The sequence below is a fragment of the Fusarium fujikuroi genome, chromosome FFUJ_chr01, assembly GCF_900079805.1.
Source record: "Fusarium fujikuroi IMI 58289 draft genome, chromosome FFUJ_chr01".
In the NCBI taxonomy this organism is placed as follows: Eukaryota; Fungi; Ascomycota; class Sordariomycetes; order Hypocreales; family Nectriaceae; genus Fusarium; species Fusarium fujikuroi.
The window spans coordinates 4,067,867-4,093,535 of NC_036622.1; the positions used below are offsets into that span (position 1 = coordinate 4,067,867).

At 47.6% G+C, this 25,669-nt stretch overlaps 6 protein-coding genes; 2 read left to right on the forward strand and 4 right to left on the reverse strand.

Annotated features, from left to right (window-relative positions):
- Positions 1-597: 597 nt before the first annotated feature.
- Positions 598-2,360, reverse strand: FFUJ_00838 (related to ferric reductase; the record flags this gene model as incomplete). XM_023570607.1 has 2 exons in its annotated part: positions 598-1,934; positions 1,985-2,360. The coding sequence occupies 2 exons, from the start codon at positions 2,358-2,360 to the stop codon at positions 598-600; spliced, it is 1,713 nt and encodes a 570-aa protein (XP_023424677.1).
- A 735-nt stretch (positions 2,361-3,095) lies between these two features.
- On the reverse strand, positions 3,096-4,233 carry FFUJ_00837 (PL6-like protein; the record flags this gene model as incomplete). XM_023570618.1 has 2 exons in its annotated part: positions 3,096-3,798; positions 3,857-4,233. The coding sequence occupies 2 exons, from the start codon at positions 4,231-4,233 to the stop codon at positions 3,096-3,098; spliced, it is 1,080 nt and encodes a 359-aa protein (XP_023424678.1).
- A 5,028-nt stretch (positions 4,234-9,261) lies between these two features.
- FFUJ_00836 (related to nuclear receptor co-repressor/HDAC3 complex subunit TBLR1) lies at positions 9,262-11,617 on the forward strand (the record flags this gene model as incomplete). XM_023570629.1 has 6 exons in its annotated part: positions 9,262-9,314; positions 9,434-9,450; positions 9,511-9,671; positions 9,822-11,045; positions 11,098-11,535; positions 11,591-11,617. 6 exons carry the CDS (start codon positions 9,262-9,264, stop codon positions 11,615-11,617), a joined length of 1,920 nt encoding a protein of 639 aa, XP_023424679.1.
- Positions 11,618-13,877: 2,260 nt separating this feature from the next.
- Positions 13,878-14,356, forward strand: FFUJ_00835 (uncharacterized protein; the record flags this gene model as incomplete). XM_023570641.1 has 2 exons in its annotated part: positions 13,878-14,174; positions 14,234-14,356. The coding sequence occupies 2 exons, from the start codon at positions 13,878-13,880 to the stop codon at positions 14,354-14,356; spliced, it is 420 nt and encodes a 139-aa protein (XP_023424680.1).
- Positions 14,357-14,941: 585 nt separating this feature from the next.
- On the reverse strand, positions 14,942-17,327 carry FFUJ_00834 (related to putative venom metalloproteinase jararhagin precursor; the record flags this gene model as incomplete). XM_023570652.1 has 3 exons in its annotated part: positions 14,942-15,578; positions 15,631-17,197; positions 17,261-17,327. 3 exons carry the CDS (start codon positions 17,325-17,327, stop codon positions 14,942-14,944), a joined length of 2,271 nt encoding a protein of 756 aa, XP_023425520.1.
- Positions 17,328-21,266: 3,939 nt separating this feature from the next.
- On the reverse strand, positions 21,267-23,794 carry FFUJ_00833 (probable acetyl-CoA synthetase; the record flags this gene model as incomplete). XM_023570663.1 has 6 exons in its annotated part: positions 21,267-21,329; positions 21,386-22,051; positions 22,104-23,266; positions 23,324-23,350; positions 23,500-23,523; positions 23,578-23,794. 6 exons carry the CDS (start codon positions 23,792-23,794, stop codon positions 21,267-21,269), a joined length of 2,160 nt encoding a protein of 719 aa, XP_023424681.1.
- Between the last annotated feature and the right edge of the window lie 1,875 nt (positions 23,795-25,669).

Here is a 25,669-nt window from a genome sequence, read left to right on the forward strand (position 1 = left end):
GAAGATGAGTGAGGCGTTGATGGACGAAATTCTTGATGGCTATTACGGTGGCTTAGCAAGGAGGAGACTGCACCTCGCACGAGCATAGAATATGATAGTATGGCCTATAATGACGGCGGTGTTGTATTGGTGTGCGTTCTATACCGAATTGCTCTGGGATGAGGTATGGCTGGTGTTTTGAACCTAAGATACCCAATGTGGTCTTTAGATATTCATAGTGCGCTCAATATTGGAGCAGCTTCCTATTCTTTTCGAGTTTCCCTGTAATGCCAGGTTTGTGGGAGCATGACTGACCTCTTGAACCAGGCCCCAGCGGTAGAAGGTTTTCTCCATGAGGCATAACCGTCTCTACAACTTTATACACGCCACAATGCCTTTATACCAACCACCGTCAAGACAGCCCAGGGGTCGCGGAGCAGCTAACTCTAGCTCGACATGGCAATCTAAGTTGGGTTGTGGAAGTTGTGGAGATTCGCAAGGCTTACAACCAAGCCGCTGCTGTTTTAGGTGATCTATTTGCAAACACATGACTCTCAACCAACATACTTCAGGCTGAAAAGGAACAGCCATGGCGTTCATCATACATTGTATTTCCCCCTACCATCCAAAACTTTCATTGTGCCACCAGACTTTGCGTCCTTTCATCACCCACGGCGTCACACTCTTGCGTAGGTCTCGGCTCATCTCAACAGGACCGCAGACCAGAATAGCCACACTATCCTGCTGGCCCTTTTGGAACGTATCGTCAACAATCCTTTGTAGATCAGGCCTTTTGCTGTTTCGAATGACAGGACGAGTGCTCTGTTGAGATAAATTGTTCATTTCAACGCCAGCTGCGTTGTCGTTGTCATTGGCAACACCCATGTCTCCTGTGAGGAAGAGCTGCACTTGATCATCGTCGAGAAGGGACTTGCCAGTGGGAGTTGAGGCGGCCCAGGTTGCGTCGCCGGCACTTCGAATGGCCCAAACGAGCTGGACATTTGTGGTAGAGTTCTCAGCTAGAACAGCGTGATAGAGTGGTATAGCAAAGGTTGCCCCCACACCACCGGCCACAATGAGTATACGATTGATACCTGAATTGATGAGGTCGTTGAATGTCTTTCCAATGGCACCATAAGGACCCTCAATATTGAGTTCAACCTTCTCAGCCGACCCTCCAGCGTTGGTACTCGAGGATAGATGGTGCAGACGGTTCGTCATGGGGCCATTTCTTGTGCATGCGACAAATGTCAACTCACCCGTCTCCTGGTTGGTAGATGCCACAGTGAAGGGGTTGTAAAGAAACTCAAAGACGAGATAAGGAGCCGAGAATTGCCCAATTCCGGGTCGCGAAGCGGCAGGGACGTTAAGATAGATGTGAGATCCTGGGCGGGCGGTGTACTTGGCAATCTTTGGCGCCGGAAGCTTGGCAGAGACTTTGACGAGACTTGTGCCAGGGATAGCTTCGATAATAGCGGGAGCCGTGATTGTGGTCATCTTTCGTGCTGCAAGGTCAAGAACGAAGACACCAACGGCCTCGGCAATATAGAATCGCGAGGACGGTGCATGATAGTAGATTAATGGGGGAATAGCAAAGGCTCCCAAGAGGTGAACGATGAAGAAGAGTCGGTATGAAGCCTGACGAACGCGAGCCATTGCCGTACCGTTAAGCACATGGAGAACAGTGAAGCCAGCAACGCCTGCAAATACAACCGGGGCGAAGAAGCGTTTGAACCATATTCCAGACTCTATGAAGAAGACGTTGTATAAGATGGCATGAAGTATGAGCAGGGAGTAGATAATGCAACCAAGCACACGATGATATCGATTGAGATGTTCGTGAGATGAGTGAAGCAGGTATGCGTAAGGGTTGAGCGCTTTGAGAGCCAGGAGATACTGAATAGGCATCTGAGATGTTGCAACGATGCCCACTCGCTTTGTGAGATGAAGATAGTCTGTACTGTCAGCAACAAGCTCATATGAATCAGAGACGGACTTTACATACCCTTTCCTGTGCCACGAACGCTCAAGACTAACAACCAAACTGTCCAAGCAGTACCCAAAACCCATTCATCACGTTGTCCCCAATGACTTCCCATGAATACCACGTCCTCACCCAGCCACCACTTCACAATAGGCCCTTTCTCCATAACTCTAGAGATCCATCGTTGTCGATTCGCTTTGACGCCTGGTGAGCCTGGAACTTGAAGATACCCGCTGTTGCGGCCCTTGCGCACACGATTGATGAATCGAATGACGAGAAATAATAGCGCCGGTACAAAGGCAGAGAGATGTGCTATATATGCGTAGTAATCGAGGCTCAGACGACGTTGGTGCTTCTCCTCATCGGTTAGAGTGAGGAACTCATATGGCCAGCCCATCATGAGTTATGTTGCCTTTGGCCGGAATTGGAGGAAGAGCTCGCACGGCTTTTGATGAGAGAAACCAGCACTATACAAGTCAATTGGATGAGGTATGGCTACATTCGTGTATTTATTAGGTCCTCGTTGATGAATATAGCTCAGGGGGATAAGATATGTGAATTCATGATTGGTTTGGTCAACAATCTCCAGGGAGGACAGCATGCAAATTGCATCGACCTCATTGGTCAGCACCTTAGGCCTTCCGATCTACACCCTACCCTGCATGATGGCTACTATAGGTAGGGGCTTTGAAAGTAAGCAACAAAGGTACGATTAGTAGATTGATTCAAATCTGGATACTTTTGCAGCGTAAGCGTCGAAATACGAGAATTTGACTTGAGTTGTCGATTTCCACATGATGATAGATGATCATGATACTCTAATCTTGATATTCATGTTTAAGTAACTTGAACCAAACATTCCTCGTGCATACCAGTCCATCCCACGACATCCTAATCAGGATTTGGACAGACCAGACTGCAAAGGAAAGCCCAGAAAACCATCATAACACCAGAGCTCCACTAGCAATGCCAATCGTCAAACTCTTTATCTATCAAAACCGTTGCTGGCGACTCTGCGTCCACGGTCAGTCATTGTCTCCATCAAGGTGGGCTCGAATTAAACCGTACAAGGCACATTACAACCCTCCCATATCACAATGGCTGTATGTTACTCTAGAAAATAAGGCAGAATTTAGCTCTTCGCATCGTCATGATCAGGTTCGAACTTGGTCTCGCCAAGCATGGGGCCGGGTGACGATGTCATGGCAGTCTGTGTAGCCGGCTGAGGCTGGCTTTGCACTGTTGGACCTGTCGGTCGGTTTGCCTGGGCTGGTTTCTGCGCTGGCTGATTGCTTGTAGCGGCGTGTAGTCTCTGATCTAGCGCCCTGAGGGCAATAGCTCTTCTCCTCTCGGCCTCTGCGCGAGCGCCTCCAGGGGCAGTCCGTTGGATCCGGCTGTCGTTCCGAGAGGCATCTGCCGGCGTGAAAGGCGTACACAACCTCATGGCAACCATCACCAGGAAGATCTGATCAGCGATGGCAGCGACGAATGGCTTCACCGGACCAGGGAAGAACTCGGCAAACGCAAACGTCTCGCTCGCATCACCGCGGAGGGAGGCTTCCTGTGCCGAGTCGAGGTCGGGGAATACAGTCTTGTAGAATCGGAGATAGGTCCAGCTGGTCAGGAATCCAAAGATGGCAAGCCACAAAGCAGCTCTGGTAAGGAGAGGCGTAAGAGAGAGAAGGAAAACGGCGCCGATGTAGATGAGAGGAAACCGAGGAACTCGGAGAGATATGACGCCGCGGAAGAGGGTTACGGTATGCGCTGGGACGAGTTGGCTGAAAGCGACGAGGAAAGCAATCTGAACGGGAATGGTCCCAGCAATGACAGTCAGGCTATACAGCTATGTCAGTTTCTCTTCATTTGACACTTTGAGCGCAATATAATACATACGTCCAGCTCTCATTACGTGTAAGCGTGAAGCAAAGCACCATAACGCAGAGTGTCAGGAAGTTTGGAACCAGCGATATAATAGCGACAAACTTGGCCAGCTCGGCCGATGACCATGCCCTTTCAAGATACCGTCCCCCGTGGTATATCGTTACGGCAGCAATACCGAGCGTAAACATATTGCTCTCGACAAAAGTTGATGTTATGAACGTCCAGGGATAGATAATAGACAACTGCGGCACCAGAGTCAAGTAGGGAATGACGATGTTTGCGTTGGCAGTCCATTGCCTATACCTTATGGCAGCACTGAGGATAGACTGGCCTAGGAGAGCAATGAGAAGGATACGTGTAACCGGCGGAATATTTATTCGAGGCGGCATCGTGACTTGATTATGTAGGTTCCAGGTTCGGATCGGCTTTTATTCCAAACTCGTTGAGGCTATCACAGGTTGGATATGTTGGGCCGTTGGCGCGATATATCGGCAATAGTAACTGGCGATTCGTCAAACAATCTGATACTTGATAGTGATTCTTTTTGCGCTGTAGCTATTGTCGTAATCGGGAGCTTTTGTCGTCGGCGCTGGCCTTTACAAGGTCTTTATTCTCTTGAATCTCCTTTGATGCCACGAGAACCGAACTGTCCTCTGTAAACTTATCCCTGCCGCCCTGTGGCCAGCCTCACCACTTTAGGGGACCACAGCCTCTTGTGGCGCACAGCTCATTCGGCAGCCAAAGGCAGCCACAACTTGCAATCCCACCGCCCGCCCATGCAATGTGAACAGGTCCCCCCTGCACATTGAGCGCCTGATCAGTTAATTTTGATGAGGCCTCTTTCTCCTCATTTACGTATGATCCGTGAGCCTAAAGCGATACTTCAACTATTTTGCGGACCAACAGTTCAAGTATTGACGTCTATATGTATATTGACTTTGTTATAGAAACTCAATCAAACTCGACGCGCTTTGAGATCTTCACGAACGCTGGTGCTACGAACCACAAGGTTTCAAGATCTGACGGTGGGGACTTTCGTGATGCGGCTACGTTCAAGACATTGCTACGCCAAATCTACTGTATATGAAACAGTTCCATCACTTCCAAGTTCACCGATTTATGCAAGCCCTATACCAGATCCTATCCTCCACAGAAAATCATCAGCTCAGTCCGCTCGGGACAAACTAAATATCTAGACATTTAGCGGAGGGACTTTGATTTGAGACTTTTGTCAGCAAGGAAGACCATTAGGATTGACGTCCTTGATCCGCTACTGCCCACATCTTTAGCGATAAAGCCACGGTTAGAGTTTGAGATTGAGATTCTGCTGAAAACTTCATTTGTTTCACCTGTTAGCGTTGCATATTCAAGGCCACGCTGAACTCAATAACCCTTGCCTCTGGGAATATCTCTCAATGTTTAGATGCATGGCCATCGAACTCAATATGACTGATGTCGCGCCCTGTCTGCCTTTATCATCAATATTGAATGGGGAGATGGAGATGCTAAATTCGGTTGAGGTTCGGGGGCCTCGGCAGAGAACAAGATGACGGGTGCCATTCGACGCGACTAATTCTTGACTCACGTCTGATTGGTCAAGAACGTTTAGATTGTCGATGCTGTTCCCCTGTGCCTCTCGAACATCCATCAAATGGAGTCGGTGGGGCCTCCCGACTCTGGAATGTCGTGCAGGGCAAACCATAGACAGCCACATCTTTCATCTTGCCATGGTCTTATTTCGTTGCCGAGGCGAGGGCATTCGAGTCGAATGTCATTCTCGATTTTCAACATACCAACAAAAATTACAACATAAAAAAATGGGAGCTGCTTGGTCGTGACGCAACCGGAGATTTGTGAGATAGCAACGGCTCAGGCCATGTTGCGTTGGTGGAGGGTCCAAGTACCGACGGGAGATGCACAAGGTCAAGCAAGAACCTCGGGAATGTCACGGGAGGCTTGCAACAGGATGAATCACGTGACAAGGAGCCATTGAAATGATGGCGTGTTTATACTTGATGAGACCCTCTAGGATGGAGGACATCATGAATATAGGTGGTGGTGATGCCCCTGTCCTGGACAAGCGAGGGGCTCAAAAGACTGAAATCATCATCAAGTCTGTGCATTGATATGATAAAAACAGAAGAGGGAAAAAGGAAAAGCACGGGACCCTGTCGAAGTCAAAAGGTGCGGGTACCCGCCAAGTTCGGAGGTTTGTTGTGGGCTACTGTGTGCATGTGTGGGTGGAAGGCAAGGCGTGCATTCGTGGGCGCTTTTGAGGCAGCGAATTAGGGGTGATATGCTGTATCCGTACATCCAAGAGATTACAGCTCCGTGTCCTGGGTGACGATGATGAGGTTGTTCAAGTCGCGTCGCCTTCGCGAAACGGTTGAAACCACGATCCTTAAAAAAAAAAAAGACTACTAAGCTGGCGGTTCGAAGACCCGGGCATGGGCAGCCGCTGGCCCCGGTTCGTATGGTGGGCTGGCTGCTTGGCGGCCCCTTTGCGCGAGCTAGAGTATTGCCACGTAATGACGAGAGTTCAGACAGGGCTGTGAGTGAGCAAGAGCACCTTTTTTCGATAGACGGGACGGGCCAAACATTCTATTTGCAATGTTTCTCTGTGCACAGTCGCTGACAACAGTCTTTGTCTCGGTTACACGAGATGTTGCGAGGGTTTTGAGCAGTTGCACAGCTTATGACTGCAGTTTGGAGATGACGCTGGCAGCCTGGTAAGCAAGCAATGGAACCAAGCCAAGTCATGAGCATGCCCTGCAGTCTGTAGCCCTGCTTGTCCTTGCAACAGTTGATCAGTGAATCTGCAGACTACGAGTGAGTGAGTACGTTTGTCTTTCTCTTTGCCTGCCTGGCGGCTATCGGTGAGCGTAGCGAGTTGTGCATATCATGTCACGCAGAGACTGTTGGATGGATGGATGGATGGATGCTCAGAATGGACTAGATGACATTGGGTGTGGCATCCATGCAGCTTGTCCGTGGTGGCATCTGCCCGTCCGGAGCTGTGGGAGCCAGGCGTGCGGCGTGCAAGGCAAGCCCTCGAGGAGCAAGAAAATACTGGACCTTACTGTAGAGTGTCAAAATAAACTCGGCAAGAGATATCCTAAATTTATGTAAAGTTACCTAAGTCTTTTTGTCATTTAGGATCAAGGTCCTGGCTTTTCTTTCCTCCCCTAGGCAAGGCAAGCCGGTGTTTTTAGTGGGCCTGTCGATTGTGGGCTTGTCTTGAACCATCCATTCGCCTCCCCAGACTGGTTCGACGGAAGGTTGAGTTGAGTTGAGTTGAGGTGGAGGTGGTGGCGGATATCGCTGAGGGGCTTTTGCTCCATTGCTTCGTCGTTCTTCCCAGGTAAGAGATTAGGTAGCAACAACGAGCTGCTGCCTCTACCAAATCGTGGCATGGCGAGTCCAGAAACAATGAGGCCAAATTGGACTCGGATTCTGTAGCCCATTGTGACATTACGACCTCGAATTGGAGTGAGTACCGCAGGGGTGAAAGGGACCTATGGGCGGGGGGACAGAACCTGACACATGTTCAAGTAGAGGTACATTGATCAAGTCGAGCGAGGTCTCGAAGCCTTGACCCAAGCTTCGAATGTTGAACCTCCATGGCCCTACCCCTGTCGTGGCCGATCTGCATCCGTCCGTCTCAGATTTTTGGGAGGAAAGGCGAAATGCATCAGCCCAAGCCCTGAAGCATGGCATGGCATTGAACGCGGGCTAGCCGTGACTAAGGCAGCCGACGTCATATGATTGGGCAAGGATTTAAGAAGCCTCATGCACAAACTGGGGGGGAATCGTTGACGGAACACCATCACACTCGCAGCGGCAGGGGCGTAATCTAATTGATGACGAGCGATAACAGAGTTGCTTGCTTGCTTGCTTGCTTGGCTGGTTTTCTGCTGCTGATAGAGGCAGAGCAGAGCAGGCAGCAAATGAGCGAAGGGGAAGAGATGAAGCAATCCTTTCCTGGCTTTGACCCGTTGGTTGCCCCTCGTTCTCAGTTCTCAGTCGCTCTCGAGTGTCATCATCCAACAAGGGGCATGATCTTCGAAACCTTACCATTCTGGTGGACGGACGCCTGCTTCTGTTGAAGACGAACCTAGCGATGATGGAATGACCAACAACTGAACAGACCAGACCAGACCAGACCAGGCCAGGGATATCTACCGTTGTCTTCAATGTGGCACGGTCTGGCTCGAGGCAGGGGATGCGTGCTGTTATTTCAGTCATCAATGATCTTGGAGGTTACATTTCACCATCAATATCCGCCATGGCCCAAACGGGTTCAAGGACCTTCAAATGCTCACAGCAAACCCCTGCTTGTCCGAGCATTCAAGGTCCACAATCCGCAGGTCCACGACCCCTGCTCAGCGAATCGATTGGCTGCCACTCCACCATCTTCAAAGTACCGATACTTTTAGCAGCGCGCCAGACATGGGTGTCACTGTTTTTCTCCTCCAAAGTAGAGAACGACTTTGTTGGAGAGTCCAGTTCTGTCTGTTTTTCCATCCTTCGACCTGGCGTTCGCTAGCGCCTGTTCCATTTCAAGCCCGCCGTTCAGTGGGTTAGTTCCCTTGCACCCAAAAGCATCTCGGTAATACGTGAGTTCAGGGCGTACCACCTGGACGTTTTGTGCTTTTTGGTCGTCGTCCCGCTATTTGACGAGAGCAGATGCCACGAGTATTCTTGTCCGATCACGCTGTTTACCGTTGCTCTGCTTATCAGCCTCCCTAGTCCGTATCACATCACTGGAATCCTTGGGGCTATTCGTGGATCGAACGAATTGGATGGATTGGATGGTTCTATTGTACCTGCAAACTCGCCCCCCCCCCCCCCCACGTCAGCCCCGTGCCTAGCTCCCCGTAAAGGCCCCGTAGCTCCAGCATGAGCAATGTCGCTTTATCCTTGGCGTTTTAAGGGTACCTCGACCAGGTTATCCGTGCCCTTCCAGTCCATCCAATGCATCAATGAATCCTTGCAGCACCCCAACTAATTCGAGCTAGCAGAAACGGGGAGAGAGCCACAGGCAGAACGACCTGATCCTGTGCTAGCTTGGTTGTGCCTGTTAGGGACCTTGCACAAGAGCAGAAGCATTGATTGAATCTCGGGCTGGGCTGGGACGGGAGTGACCTAAGGTACAGCACAGTACAGGGGCGGTAGAGGAGGGAGGTACGTACCCACTCATCACCGCCCCGACTGGAACCTTGAATTTCATCTTTCTTTTGCATCTTCACTTACCTTTCCTCGGACAAACCCCATAATCAACATCGAATAATCCAGCCTTGCCCTCGAGAATAGGTTGGCTTCCCGGGAGCTTGCCGACTGCTGTCTTGAACTACTCTTCACATCGCCAACTGCGACCCTTCAGCGACTCTGCGCCTCTTGCGGCGCTCTCTGGGACCATGGTCGCTAAGGAATTCCTCGACTCGGATAGAGTCAACTTTCTTGTTTGGAGGTTCGTCACTACTTCGCGTCCTCGACTCGCAATCACCGCGCCTAGTTGCCTTCTCCCCATCACTTTTTCTCCCTGCCGCTGGACCTTCTTGCTGACCATGAATTTCTGCGCGCCTACAGATTTCTTCTTGAAGGCAGTATGTATTACGTCTGCGCGCTCACGGCGCCACAGTTAAACTAACCACACTCGCCCACAGATTATCGAGAGACTGCTGCCAAATTTCAAAAGGAGTGGCACGTCAAGCAACCTCACAGGGAATTCGCCTTTGCGCCTCACGTCAAGAGCCATGCATTGGTTTCGGTGATTAATCGTGGCCTTGTTTACCACGCGCTTGAGCGTGAGCATTTACGAAAACTGGTAAGTAATCTTTTTGGGGAATCATGGCAATCTGTCGAGAGTTTCGGCGCTGCGCCTGTTCCCCCCACCCATTAAGGCGAGGTGGGCTGTGTTCATGACAAGGCCAAATTTCCAAAACGGTCAGAGGCTGACAAAGTTCACCATATGCAGCTGCCTCAGGATGCAGCTGCGGATGCAGCCGACTCGCTGCAGATGGGCATTTTTGGACCTCTGGACGCGCACCCACAAGGAAGAATTGACGCAGATGAAGAGGAAGATGCGGAAGGAGAAGACATCATTGAAGAGGAGGTTTCGAGGAAACGTGCCCCTCAGCAATTATCGAATGTGTCGCCAGCAAAACGACAACGGTTAAGCAATGGATTGGAGAATGGCGCCGACGCACCGGCCACAGCAACGGTGCCAGCATCAGTACCAACGGCAACAACAGCAACAGCAACAGGGATGGATGCTACCATAGCAGCGCCGGCGCCAGTAACGACACCTATGGAAATTGACAATCACCCTGATAACCATGCATATCCTTCACCTCTCGAGGGTGAGCAAGCGTCAGAGCCAATGGTGCGGACTGACGGCCCTGAACAGGGTACCCAGGTAGACAAGGTCGAGGAGCTGGCTCCAGAGACGACCTTTATCCGCTTGGTATATGACGGCCAGAATCAAATTCAGGGAGACCGAGGCGCTACGCCATCACCTTCCTCGCCCTCTGGGCAAGATAATGCTCCCATCCTTTTGCGATGCGAGTGGAACCCAAGAGATCCGTCCATCCTCGCGGCTGGTGGCACCGATGCGCTAGCCCGTGTTTGGACAGTCCCTCGCGCGGGCCCCTTTGAGCCGGGACAAGATCACGTGTCACCGCAAGGTCACTCCCTTATCGATCGTGATGTGCCCCGCGATACCATAACGACGGCCATGTCGTGGACCAGCGATGGCGCTGCAATTGCAGTAGCCACAGACTCGAGGAACCATGCCTCGATCAATGTGTGGTCCGCTGAAGGCGCACATTTACAGTCGATGGAATTATCAGAGCCTCCAATCATCAAGATGCTATGGAACCCTAACAACACAGCTCTACTAGCCATTTCCCCGGACAAGGGTGGTACTCTTGTTACCGTTCACTACCCGCCCGCCGGAAACTCTCTGTCGTATGTCCTCCCGGACCACAATATTGATGCTACACCTTTCGATGCCGCCTGGACTGGGGAAGCGGAATTCTTGCTGTGTGGTGGCGACCTAATGCTATGCCTCCAATGCACAGAAACAACGATAGTGCAGGCCAGAAAATTTGAGACCAAGGACGACGATCTATTTTCTCAGGTTCTTTTCGACGGACGCTCGCGACTGGCCGCTACGTCCAGCGACAAGGGTACACTTGATGTAAGTATACACTCTAGAGTAATATGTCGAAAAGAGATGCTAACTGGTATAGTTGTGGGATGAGAGTGGTCATCGAAGGTCCATCTCTGCGCACCAAGGCACCATCACTGCGATGCAATGGCAGCCTCTGCCCGAAAACCAACCTGGACCTGATGACGAGCGTTTAATTGCGACTGGAGGAGACGACTGTGCGATCCTTATCTGGAATGCTCGAATGCCCGAAAGCAAACCCAAGTGCTTCTTGACCATGGATTCACCAATTATGAGGCTCGCTTTCACGCCTGACGGTGCATTTATCGCGGGCGCGACATCAACTCAGATTTTGATTTGGAAAGTTGGAAGTTACGCTGTGCCCCGAGCCAGCTGGAGTCGACCGGTGCATCCAGGGTGGCTCAGCCCCAAGGCCAGTGCCGAGACGGACGAGGAAGATGAGCACTGCTTGTGCTGGGATGCTGAAGGCCATAAATTGGCCTATGGCTCCAATAGTAGGGTGAGTCGGAGGACGTTACCTTCTGTTTAATTGCACTTTGCTAACACTTGAAAAGCTTGCCATCATCAACTTCCGAAGATGACCACTACACCAAGACGAACAACGTCTGCAACATTAATAGGATCTAGATATGCGAGGAGGCAGTGCGGAAGTCCTCATGCAAAGTCGCTACAAGCAAAAGCGGCTTGTTCAGGCACGTCTTAGGAAGACAGTCGAACAGACTGTGATGCGAAATGGGCATGGTTGGAAGCCCTTAATGTCTATTCCCGCTTGGACATGGTTGGAGCAACCATCTGTACGAAACTGCGAACTCTCAAAAGCTCTCTTGTATAACACGACGACGAACTACGGCTGGCTGACTACGACGGTGGAAATTGGACTCTCTGATTGGCACATATACAACGCTATCTGGGCACCTCTCTACGCACGAACTCTTTGTTGAATGAAGGAACATGGATAGAGGTTATAGGAGTACAAACGACATTGCTTTCATCGCATTACCTTTGTTTTCTTTGTCTTTTTTTGGAACCAGGGGTTTTGAGGGCTGGGTTACCATGGGAGGTGAAGGCATACGGAAGGCAGACAAAGTACTGGGGATGCGGTCTGATCTGAGATTTGGGTTCTTGGGAAGCATCATACCCAGTCTCCACGGTGTTATTGGTTTTGGGAGGGGCTTTTGCGTTATTTGTACGATTATATACCATCTGGGGTGATGAAACGGCGCAGAAAAACACAAGAGGCTTGTTTTACGTATACGGAGTTGAAAGTTGGTTCTAGCCAAACCGAAGATGTCAGTAAAGCAATAGTTTCAAAGAGAATAATACACGTCATGACGTATCGCCGCCAACTACAAAGAGTGAAAAGGGGGTTCGAGCCTATGAGAGGGAAGAGGGGCAATAACATACACAACATATACACACATCAGGCCAGCAAGGTGACCTACATGATTTGCCTTTTGTTGGTTCGATACCGAGATAAAAAGAAAAAATTAATACTCGAGACTTGACAGTGATAGGGTATAGATACGAGGGGCCATAGCGTCGGGATACATTCAGGTTTCAAGGAAGGGCTTTGGTCAAAGCCAATCGGATCTGAAGAGTGCAGAATTCTCAGCTGTAGAGTTGTTGAGGCTCAGCACGACAGGGAGTCTCACCTGTAATGCAACGTACTGTATGTACGGACTACCTACGGGGGGAAAGAAAACTCAGAACCTTGACCATAAGCGATAAGAATGCTTAGGTAAATCTAGCCTAAGCTTAGGTGACTCTTTGCGAAGTTTATTTTGACACCTTTTATTAGGGTCCGGTGTTTTCTTGCTCCCTGAGGACGGAGCACTGTACTGTAGTCGTTTATATCAGGTAGCCGGCCCTCGTCTCTTCTGGCGTGTCATTTGTGACAGAAGGTCGTGATTGGAGGCTGAATTGCAGACTGAGACACCACGCACTGTTTGCCTTGCATGTCTCAGCCTCAGCTGCAGATCAAAAAGTATATAATGCATTATCATGGATGTGTGTGACAGAGAGAGAGAACAGGTCATTGTGTGTTGTTTTTTTTTTTTTTTTTGGGGCGTTTGACTTTGGTCTTTGGCAATTGTTTGGTTTATCTTGACAGAACTGTGAAGGATTATAGAATGGTCATAGAACAAAGGCGTATACATGTCGTAATGATTCTCAATCATGTGAGATGGTGTCTCTCTCATAGGTAGTACTATCTTGGACCACGGCATCACCGAGTCACTCACTCACTCACTCACTCACTGTGAGTTTTAGTGCTTTCTATCGTCGATGGATGGCTGATGGCCTAGCTAGCCCCCCGCCCCAAATGCTCCGTCCCCACAAAGTTTGGTTCGTTCGCCCGATTTTCCATTTCCCTTCGAGGCCATGTGCATTTGCATGTTCCCTGCATTAGCTCTATATTTGTATTTCTCTCTTGTTTCCTCTCTGCGTGTCTCTCTCTGTCTCTCTGTGTCTCTCTTCTTTAGTGCTTTGGAGGTTTATGTAAGTGACGTGCGCCCCGCTTCCAGTGGAGGGGTTGGTTCCTTTCCTTTTCAAGGTCAGGCCCTGTCTCTCTCGCTTGTCACTGGGAGTTTATGAGTTGAGCTGTGTTGGATGTGAATGAATCTGAATGACTCGGGAAGTCATTCAATCTCTTCTTTTTATTTCTTCCTTTTTCTCATTATTTATATCGAGAAGCTGTTTATCGCCTCTGAACCACCTTTATCTTTCAAAACCCAAACATACATCCTCAGCACTATCCTCAGAGAAGCAAACAACCTCTCTTTATCAACTCTCTTCCTCCTACTACCACCAACCTCTAACAAAAATCATCCACAACATTGTACAATGTCTTCATCAACACAGCACCATCAACCAAATCGCTCGTCAGGATGGACGGAACAAATGCGTGATCGGCAAGCCCGCGGGAAAAACCCATACAGCGAAGAAAGCGACGTGAGCGATGGCGAACCAAGTCGTCTTGGACCGCAGTACCGTGCTTCGGCTGCACGGCCTTGCAGCGCCGACACTGATTCTTGCAGCCCCATGTTTGAAACACACATAGAGAGAGAACGGAGAGGAGAGGCTATGTACATTCTGGATAACCACGCTGCTCTTATGGCACATGCGCAAGCGACTGGCGACGTATGTATCATCTCCGCTTTGATGTGAAAGTGCTAGTCGTGCTAAACCATCGTGTACAGAGCATCGCCGGTCAACGCCTCCGATTCATGCGCCAACTGTGTGGCTTTGAAGATAAGCACGATGACACCAGTACGGCAAGGAGTAAACAGAGTCGCCGAGCCAGTGACAAAATCTCTCGATAGTACAGAGTCCTCGTCGTAGGAAGAGAGAAGACTGCCCTTGGTGAAATAGGGATCCTTTAGCAAACCATCACAAGCCCTCTATAATGATTTACGACTTTCAAATAATAGAATTCAATGAACCTGTATTTGCTTATCTATACTGCTGCAGTGAATGTCTACTGTTAGTTAGTAACGACATTGTGGTTCAAAACTATGGTCCAAGTAAATCAAGTCGAATAAATTGTGGCATTTTGCCTCTTCTAATTGTCGTTGTAGTCTCGTGCTAATATCTAACATAGACGTATATGCGTGTATCGCTGTGTATGTGAATGCGCTGTTCCTGATGCGTTTGTCCACCAACTATCCCATGAGTACTTCTCCTAATCCGCCGTCTTGTATGTCCTGATTGGCTTATCAACAAGTTGAAAACAAATGTCAAGATGCATGTGCGGAAGTACAAATCCATTCCGTACAATAAAGACTACACGAAAGAGATACAATGTTCAAACCAATTGTGCCCAGAAAGAAAACGCCGGCAAATGCTGTATCGGACATGAAAAGTCCGCCCCTTGTATCGAAAACAGAAGGAAAAGAAAGAAAAAGAGTCTAAGCATATCTCATACTGCGCGTCCTCTGTTGCTGCCAGCCACTGTTGTTATCAATTGGAGCGTACATGTAGGGGCCTTGTTGGTTTGGAGCAGGGCCCCGAGGGTATCCTGGCCAAGCGCCCATGGCTGGTTGTTTGGCTGCCCTGCGGCGAGCTATGCGTCGCTTGATACAGCTGAAGCAGCAGCAAGAGATGGACAACAGGAGGAGTGCAGCAAGAACGCAGCCCACGGGGATGGCAATATTCTTGTTGTTCTTGAACCAGTTCTCGATCTCCTTCCACGTCGAAGCGCCCTCGCAGCTACCATTCTGACATCGGCCGCCGCCGCCGCAGGGTGTACCATCGAGGAAGTTTTGATTTCGCTGCGTACAGAAGCCATCGCCCGATGCCTGACAAGACAAGAGACAGCTGTTGGTGCAAGCCTTCACACTGGAGGATGTTGTATTTTGATAGTTTGCTCGGCACTGCTCATCTCGCGATGTGCACTGACCAGATGCGCACTGGAGGCTATCACCACAGTCTGTGCCATCGTCGCTGTGTTTGTCCTTGGGGCATGTCGCGCTGCTTCCCGTGCACTTCTCCTCGGGATCACAAGGGCCTGTGCTCGATCGACAGACAGTACCTGAAGATGCGAACCTGCATTTATCCGTGCAGCACTCCTCGTTTGAGTTATCGCACTCGGCCTGACCCTTGAATTTGCAAGTTCTTTGCGTCACAGCAAGGATTATCGCCACAGCTGGCCTCGCCGCCGCAGTCGCAATCTTCGCCTTCTTCGACAATTCCATTACCGCACTGCTGGCCCGAGATGGTCTTGACGTTTCTGTTATCAGTGAGACATTCCGTATTGACATTACGTCTGAACCCTGAGCAGATGTTTCCAATGGTGCAGGGAGAGAATTCATTGATGCCCTCCCTCGAAGATGGGTTCATGATGTAGTCACCCTGAGCATCACACGAACTCTTGCTCAAGGGACAGCACGACTGCGCGTCGGACGAGACTGGACAAGTCTGAGAAGTGCAATCATGGACGGCACCGAAAGTATGTCCTGTCTCATGAGCAAACACTTGCCATTCTGCCGAAGTCTTGACAACTACATTGGCGCCAGCAACTGTCTCGTTACGACCCCCAGTGTTGGAGTTCGCTGAGGCACCAGGGCGGCAGAGCTGACCCAGCCATGCAAGGCCAACAGCAGAGTCGGTGTTGCAAGTGCTCAGAAGAGTCCAGTAGGCGTTGCTGTCCTCATTCTGACCGCGCCAGGCGGAAAACAAGTTAAGGCGATCGGACAAGTCAACGCTGTTGGAACACTTCTGATTCCAAGGAGCTGTATCCGACGGGCTTCCAGGGCATGACCCGTCACTGATGGTGAGGTTCTGGATACCCAGCGTAATGTTGAAGCTCTTTTCATACACTTCGGAGGCATCGTTGACCATCCTTATGACATTCTTCCTCAAAGCCTCAGTAGAGTTAAATGTAGAAGTATATCCACAGTCAGTTGCGATTCCTAGAAGGGCGACCCTTCTGCTAGTTGGACAGCCGTTCACAGAACCAATGGTAGACTCAAGGTCAACACTCGAACCGTCGTTCCCTGTACCTGTGTCGATCGATTGGCGACCGAAAAGAGACTTGGTGTTTGCCGCACCAAAAGTGTCAAAGTCTTGGAGCTCATGAAACTTGCTGTTGAATCCCAATGTGTCAGAGTCACAGAGTGCAGCCGAAGCCCCACGCCTCTTGAGCTCAGTAGGGTTGAAGGACATGATATCCGAGTCCCGCCAGACAACCATAACATCGTCCCGAGCATCTGCTGTTGACAGAATAGGGTCATCTTCATGTCGAACTTGCTGGTAGTTGGTGCCGGTATGGATATGGTGATGGTTGCCGTCGATCCGCAGAGTGCCCTCAAAAACAGGCTCCTTTCCATCGCGATGCATCGTTATCCTTGCCCAGCCAGCATTTGTCCAGCCTTCCCGTCCGACTCGCTGAATAAACACATGTCCCTTGAATACTTTTTCGTCCTCCCGGTTTACTGTCTCGACAGATCGCACGGCACCGTCGGCGCCAATGTGAGTAATAGCGAAGTTCTCGTGCAGAATGTCATGGTTCGGTTCGAGCTTGAGGCGGATTTTTTGTTGTCCATTGTGTAGTGAGAATAGGAGATCAAAGTGCGAGTCGGCGCGTATACGGTGTGATGGTGTGTTGATTACAGGCTCATTGATAAAGGATATGTAGTTAACAGCGTTGCGCTTAACTGAGCTCGCTATTTCGAGGATATTAGAAGACCGCCCCAAACTACGAGGTAGATTTCAAGTGCTCAGCATACCTAGTGAAGTTTCAAAGAACAAAGCCACACCCGCAATAGCGGTCGCAATCGACCGCAATGATACCATGGTGTTTATCGGACCTCGAACGGCCCTGTGAGAGAAATGGCGACGCCGATTGAGAGAGATATCACAGCAATGCCATAAAGTAACACAGCGGAAATAGTCGAGTGGAGGAGAACGGAGGTTGTAAGATGAGAAGTAATCAAGGTGAGACGAAGATCGTCAGACGGAGCGGCCGAAAATAGAGTCGGAAGTATGACGGAACTTATTGGGAACGTCAAAGGAGAATGTGGAGAAAGAAGTTGGGGTCCAAGTATTGGATCTCAAGGTAGAACAAAGAGGATAGATACACAAGGAGAGGAGCAAAGGAGGAAGAAGAAGAAGAGAGGATTTCGAAACGGTTGATCGTGTAGCATGATCAGCCTCGAGATCTGAATAATACAGTCGCTCCAGTCCGATTTTAGGGAGTTGGAAAGGCAAAACAGAGTGTGGCGGAGGGGGGTGCTTAGAGCCTGTTGGCTGTTGGCTGTTAGGTTAGGTTAGATCCTTCTAACGCTGTTGGCTTTTACCTCACGCCAAGGGTTCCAAGGTTCCCGAGGGCTGGGGTGTGGATGCTGGACGGACAACCCAAGTCTCTTGGCCAGCGAATCACGAGCCAGAGGCCGCGCGGTTCTCCCACTGCATAGCCTCCCTAACAGCAGGCGTCACACTTGTCAGCCATTACTAGACCAGCTAAGCAACTGTCAACTTTTGCCGTGAATCTCATCTCAGACTCAGAGTTGTTATGAAACTCAATGTCAACGGATGTTGACATATCCATCTTTGAGGCTTGGCAACAGAAATCGATAATCCTTGTATCCAGCATCAACTCCGACCACTGTAATAGCTGTTGCAGTCCATCTGATTACAGGCGGCCTCCCAAAGCCTCACTGGTGCGTCCGACCGAGGTCAATATGTTTCGCCCTCGTATCTTTTCATCCAACCATCTACAATCCTAGACCAGACTAGACTAATCTTCCCCGCTGCTAGTCATTTACATCTTCGAGTTTCTTGGCATTGACGAGTTGATGTTCATTATCGGACATAAGAGGTGTTGATGACAGATTTTATTGCCCAGATAAACGATAGACTCTGCTGCTACGTTGTTGCTACTTTATCGGGCTGTCCCAAGATTTCTAGAATATCAAACGCCGTGGCTGAAAAGGCTTGTTTTACAACGATGTCACGATATCATCGGAAACTCAATTTAGATCATTGCTCTTTAAATCAGTACCTTATTAGGTACACGACCCAAAGAATCGAGTCGGCCCCCTTAACTTTACGCAGCCTCCAGTCAGCGGGAAATAAAAATCACCCAAACTGTCCCATCCTTGCAACTCATACATCAACAGCCCCCAAAAACGATGACGACTTCTAATCACCCTTGGCACTCCAGTGGGACCATCTATTGGCGCCTCTAACGTCCCCCACCTAAAGACCGGCCACCCCTATAGACTGGCCACCTTATTCTTAACCTAGCTACCTAATTTATATATACTTTAAATAGTTATAACTTTATTAATTTAATTCTAATTAATTTTAAATTAATATTAATTAATTTAAAATGCCTTTTTTTACTAAAAAAAATATAAGTGCTATACTTTAAATAGTTATAAATAGTATATTAATAAATAAAGTAGCTAAAGCTTATAATATTAACTATTTTATACTTTAAGGTTAAATTAAAGGAAATATAATATTAAGAGAAGCCTAAAAACCTTATTAAAAGCTCTTTAATATTTAGGAAAAGAGTTTTTAAAACTAAATTGTTATTTAAGCTAATTTAAGATATTTTATATTATATTAATAAGTTAGAGAGTTTGCTAGTAAGATTGCTATCTATAATAGCTTCCTAAAAGGTATTAGAAAGAACTAATTATAAGGCTTTTTAGGATAAAATCCTAATATTAAAATATTAAAAGGTAAGAAAATTAACTTTAATTAATATTATAGAGCTTCTTTTAAACTAATAAAGGTATTTTTTATACTTCTTATAATATTAATAATATATTTAATTAAATAAGAGAATAAATATAATATTAATAAAGTTAAAATAATAAAAAAAATAGAAATAAATAGTTTATTTTTTAGTTATTAATTAAAGAAGTTAATACTTATTTATTAGCCTAGTTTTTATACTTAAATTATAATTCTTAAGTATATTTTAATAACTAAAAAGGTCCTAAAACTTATAGTTATTTTTAAAGAGAAAACAGTTTAATAATAATATTTTCTTAAGAATTTAGACTTTTTAAAAGACTAGAAATTTATATATAGTAATAAGGGCTAGATAAATAATAAATTGGCATTAATTTAATTAAGAAAAGTCTTTATTTTATTAATATAGCCTAAAAAGAAGAATAAATCCTAACTTTTTATTTTTAATAGCTATAGAAGTTATATTATAGAAGATTTTCTTTAAGAATATTATAATAATAATATATATCTATTATTTCTTTTTATTTATACTTCTTATATCTTTTAGTTATTAAATATTATAGTTTTTAGTCCTCTAAAGAGGGCATATTATTATCTTCTTTTAGATCTTACTTCTATCTTTAATAATAGTTATATTAGTAAGATTATATTTCTATATACTTATAATAAGGCTTAAAGAGAAGCTATTATAAAGTTTAATATAATTACTGGCTTTAAAGTTATTAAACTATAGCCTATAAATTTAATAAAGGTCTTAATAAACCTAATAGTTATAGAGATACCTTCTTTTACTATTATAATAAATTTACTAATAAAAGAGTAGGATTTAAGTCTCTTAAAGACTTTCTATTTATCTATATAGCTTTAATAAGCTTTAGGCTAAGTTTTAGCTTTTATAATATAAGATTTAACTATTAGGCTACTTTTTAAAAAGATTAGTAATTAATTAAACTATTATAACTTTAATATTAAATAATAGAATAGAGAAATAAATATTTTATAATAAGAAAATAAAGAAAATTAACTAAAATAATATAAAAAAGTTATTTATAACCTAAATATAGAGTTTATAAAGATTTTAATAATAAAAAAAGCTTATAAATAGATATAAAAAACTTTATAATTAAAAAGAATAGTAAATAAGGTTAAGAAATTAAAACTTAAGGATTTTTATATTAATTTCTATATAAATATTTACTAACTAAAGTTTTATTTAATATAAAAAATATAGTATTATAATAATTTATTAATTAATTATAATATCGGGTTTTTAATGTTTTGGCCAAGGTGGCCAGTCTGTAGGGGTAGCCGGTCTTTAGGTGGGGGACGTTAGCTTATGGGACTGGTTGATGTGTATGTCTGCAACTTTGAAACCCGTTCAAGTCCTTTCTCGTTCTAGACCTCCCGTAGTCCCACGCGACGGCTCAGAAATACTGAAGCTTAAATATTGGAACGTCGTTCAAAATTATCGTAACTCTTTGCTCTTTTGCTTCATCCCACTTGATATCCCACTCCAGAGCCACATGTGTCCACGCGTCCTTTGAAAACTGGCGCAATAGGCTGATTTTCTCTATCCAAATATCCTCCAGGTCAACTTTAACAAAAGGAAGCATCCAGCCATTCAAAGACAGGCTTGTGCAAAACCTTGTTTTGACATCAATCACTTATCGTGGTTGCAATGAGCTTCTTTGCACACCACTACCCTGCACCACGGACGTCATTGATATCTTGACCAAAGTTTCATTATTGGACTTTCTTTTTGCCTTGCTAGCTTTAAAAAATGCGAAAAAATCAGACCGCAATGCTCATACTAAATCAACTTCATAAAAATTGGTTCCCAAGCCATCGAGATACTCTTCCGGGTCATGGCTGAATCCCAACATCAACCCCAAACACCGAGCGGTAATCTGATTCCAGGCCGCTTCCGTTGGCGGCAGACCATTCCTTTCCCGCTTGCCTTGTATCCATGGTATATAACTCCACTACATAATATGTATTATGTCTTTATAAGCCTTTTCGTCACTGAACTCACTTGCGCTTGGCATCGTGAACAGCCTTGATAATCTTCTCAACAACTGAAGGATCAGAAAGCTGTGCGTTATGTTAGCTACAAATGCCACTTGAGGTAATCGAAGGAGGTGACTTACAGTAGTAATGTCTCCGAGCTGGTCCTCCTCACCAGCAACAATCTTCCTCAATACTCGTCGCATAATCTTGCCACTTCGCGTCTTGGGCATGTCAGGTACAACGTACACCGCCTTGGGAGCAGCGAAAGGACCAATGCTTTTGCGCACTTGGACAATGAGCTCCTTGCGCAGAGCATCACTTGATTCAACGCCCTCCTTGAGATCAACAAAGGCATTCACAGCTTGGCCAGTAAGCTCATCGGCGATACCGACGACAGCTGCGTCAGCAACAGAGTGGTGCTCCAACAGAGCAGCCTCGATCTCCGCAGTGGACAATCGGTGGCCGCTAACATTGACGACGTCGTCAACGCGACCCCGAATCCAGTAGAAACCCTCGTGATCTCTAGCAGCTCCATCTCCAGTGAAGTAATAACCCTTGTAGACATCAAGGTAAGTCTCTCTGTACCGGTTGTGAGCTCCCCACACGGTGCGAGCCATGCTAGGCCAGGACTGCTTAAAGGTCAGCACACCCTCGACATCGTTGCCGTGAATCTCTTCGCCAGAAACAGGATCGATGAGAGCGGGCTCGACCCCAAAGAAGGGCAAAGAACAACTGCCTGGCTTGGTTGGTGTAATTCCAGCCAAGGGCGTGAGAACATGAGAACCAGACTCGGTTTGCCAGTAAGTCTATAATCAATGTTAGCGGCGACCACAAAATAGATGCCCACGAAACACTTACATCAACAATGTGGCACTCCTCCTTTCCAATAACTTCGAAATACCACTTCCAGATCTCGGCGGCGATAGGTTCGCCGACCGAGCCCAGTACGCGGAGGTGAGCGAACTTGCCACGAACATGCTCGTCACCAGCACGCTTCAGCAGTCTCAAAGCGGTGGGAGCAACGTAAAATTGGGTAACGTTGTGCCTCTCGATGATGTCCCAGTATCGTGAGAAGTTGGGGTAGGCAGGTGTACCCTCGAATACAACTGTGGATACACCGAGCATAAGAGGAGCATAAACGACATAGGTGTGACCGGTAATCCAGCCGACATCACCACCACAGAAGTATCTATCGCCCTCGTGGATGTCAAAGACATACTTTCCGGTCATAGCAGCGCCGAGGAGGTACCCAGCGGTTGTATGCAGGACACCCTTAGGCTTGCCAGTAGAGCCGGAGGTATAAAGGAGGAATAGAGGGTCCTCGGAAGCGACAGGCTCGGGAGGGAAGTAGTTGGGCCACTTCTCAACCTCCTCATGCCACCAGAAGTCACGGCCACTGGTCCAAGGAATTTCTGAGCCAGTACGCTTATAGACAAGGACGTTCTCAACAGCAGGGCATTGCTTGAGAGCGTCATCAACAATCTTCTTCGTGCCAATCAACTTGCCACCTCGCTTGCCTTCATCAGTTGTGATGACAACCTTGCAGCCGGCGTCGACAACACGGTCGCGGAGAGAGTCGGAAGAGAAACCAGCAAAGATAACGGAGTGCACGGCACCAATACGGACACAGGCCATGAGAGCGATGATGGCCTCGGGAATCATAGGAAGGTAGATAGCAACGGTGTCGCCCTTGCGGACGCCCATCTGCTTGAGAACCCAGGCGGTACGAGAGACCTCTCGGAGGAGCTCTCCATAGGTGACATTACGACCTTCGGTAGGCTCGTCGGCCTCGTAAATGATGGCAACACGATCAGGATCCTTGAAAGCATGACGGTCGACACAGTTGTATGAGGCATTCAGACGGCCCTCGTTGAAGTAGGAGACATCGGCATTGAGAAGAGAACCACTTCGGGTGGTCTGGAAGTCGCGGTCCCAAGAGATGAGCTCGCGTGCGCGCTCAGCCCAGAACTTCTCGGGTTGAGTGATGGATTCCTTGTAAAGTCGCTTGTACTCTTCGAGGTCTATGAGAGTGGGTCAGCTCATGTTGAGGCTCCGGTGCGGAAGCCGGGATCACTTACTGGCAAGGTGGGGCCGGTGGGGATGCTCTGCCGGGTTGCAAGGTTAGCAATGAGCCAGGAAAACGGAGCACGATGGAGTCAAGAATAAGCAAAGAACCACACAGCAGGGTCTAGCGGGAGACACTGCGGCGAGTAATTTCGCCTCAACAGAAAACAAAGGGGCGCAATTGACTTACTAGCAAACATGCGCTGAGGAGGGTCTAAGCTGGAAGTTAGCGATGCACCGTCAGATCAAATTGGTTGCGCAAACTTACGATAGGTATCGACGAGATGAGCCTCAGCGACCACAGGAGCCTTTGTCTCTTGAGTGGATGCGGGAGTCTCCTCAGCTCTCAATGAGACAGTTTCGGTGGCTGCAGGGGCGGGAGCGGGAGAAGCGACGGCGGCTGGGATAGCACTCTTAGGAAGAGACTCGGGAGCCGAAGTCCTGAGCTCCTGGGGCACTTGGGGTTGCTCGACGGCGGTTGCCATTGTGTCTTTTGCTGGGGTTTATTTGAGAATTATTTTTTTCGTTGAGCGTTGCGCCTGTAGGTGCGACGTTGATGGCGGGGTAGCGTGACCGTGGAGCTTGTCAGAACTGCTTGTACTTGCAGGACTTACAGCTTTCGGTGTTGCTGTTCTATGGAGATACAGAGATCGCGCAGTTGAGTCGTAGGTATTTGAATTGGAGGAAGAGGAGGAGGAGAGGTTGGAGAAGGCAATGAAGAGTAAAGCAGAGAGGAAGTGTTTAGTTGGATTTAGAGTAGGGGGAGGAGCTGGAGAAATAGTTGAGATGGATCCAGAGGTTTGATGAGCTCCGGCTTGCGGGGGGAGCTTTCTTTATGGCAAATGGGTCCATCATCATTGGAAGGCCCGGCCGGCCGTTGCGACTTGTCACTGGTACCTGCACCAACTGGGATCAGTCTCAGTGGTGTAGTGGCACCAAACCCGAGCTGCGGCCGGCGAACCGGGGGGGTCTTGCCGTGATCCTTTCCCCCGAGCCACCTCAAGTCCCGAATAGCCAGTAGTGAGTTAGCGACTCACATCCGCTAGTAATTTTGTAAGAGTACATACAACCTGAAAGGATGATGTTCGTTATTGATCGTCACCAAATATTCACACTTGAATTCTCGGCTTTCAGAGTGGCCAAAATGCTAAGCACGGCATCTGCCCGTCAGCAATTTGACCCTTGGGGATAAGATGCGACTTGACGTCGGCATTACACAAATGCCAATGTGATATACATACAACGGCTTGTGGATGTGGCCGCTACATTTGAGAACACTTTTGCCGCGCCATGTTTCCTATCATTCTTCCTGCCATTCATCCATATCAGACACCATCGGCTCTATCCCGAAGCCCTACGTCCGAGAAAGAATGCATCGTTGATTTCGTTAGATTTTCTGCTTTTGTATTCCTTATAACATGATGGCCTGAATGCCACCATCCATCTACTTTATTACCACGTTTTCTGGCCCATTCTGGGGTTTCTTGTCATTCTCTACTGAAAACACAGCGAAGAGAAAGTTCACTTCGACTTGGGTGAGTGCTACATGCCGTAATTACGTAGCACTGCTTCCGATAATTAAGGACGACCGTATCCTCTTCAACCTTTTATAGGATGTTCCCCAGGTTGGTAGCCATAACTATTGACACGTCGCGCTCTGCCATTAGTTATGAATTAAGTTGAAAGAGTCCAACCTGAGATAAGAAGTAATGAGATACTTAAGTTCTACTAGAATTGATGTCTTGTTAGCTCTCAACATCGGGGGCTCATGCTGCATGGTAACATCCGATGACTTCGATTTGATATAATCGACGATGCATTGGCATATCCACCTATCATGTATTGGCATCACCGAATACCTGTACTCGCTAGCTTGCCGAACTATCTGCGGCAGCCGGATAGACCAATGCTTCAGGGTCGACAGAAGATTGTTCTTAAACAGAACCGGTGATGTCAGCCAGCAGACAGACAGTCAAAGCATGCACAATTAGGTGCCACTGGGCACCACCAGAGTAACATCCCGGCTACTATGAATGAGACATTACAAGACACTACTCGGGAAATGATTGAACATCCTTTGGATGAGATACATCCCCCTCAGGGAGCAAGAAAACCTCAGACCTCAGGTTTAGCCATCAAAAATAATAAGTCTAAAGGTTAGTTAAGATTCACCTAAGCCTACCTAGGTCTTTTTGCTACTTAGCATAAGGTCCTCAGTTTTCTTGACTCTCCTTGATACGGAGCCGCTATGGGGCCGCACACAGAGGAGTACTGGTAGCCAAAACGTGTTATGTGATTGATCATAGTCACAAATAGGGTGGAGTTTTGGGAGGCCGGCAATATAGTGGAACCCGGTCAAG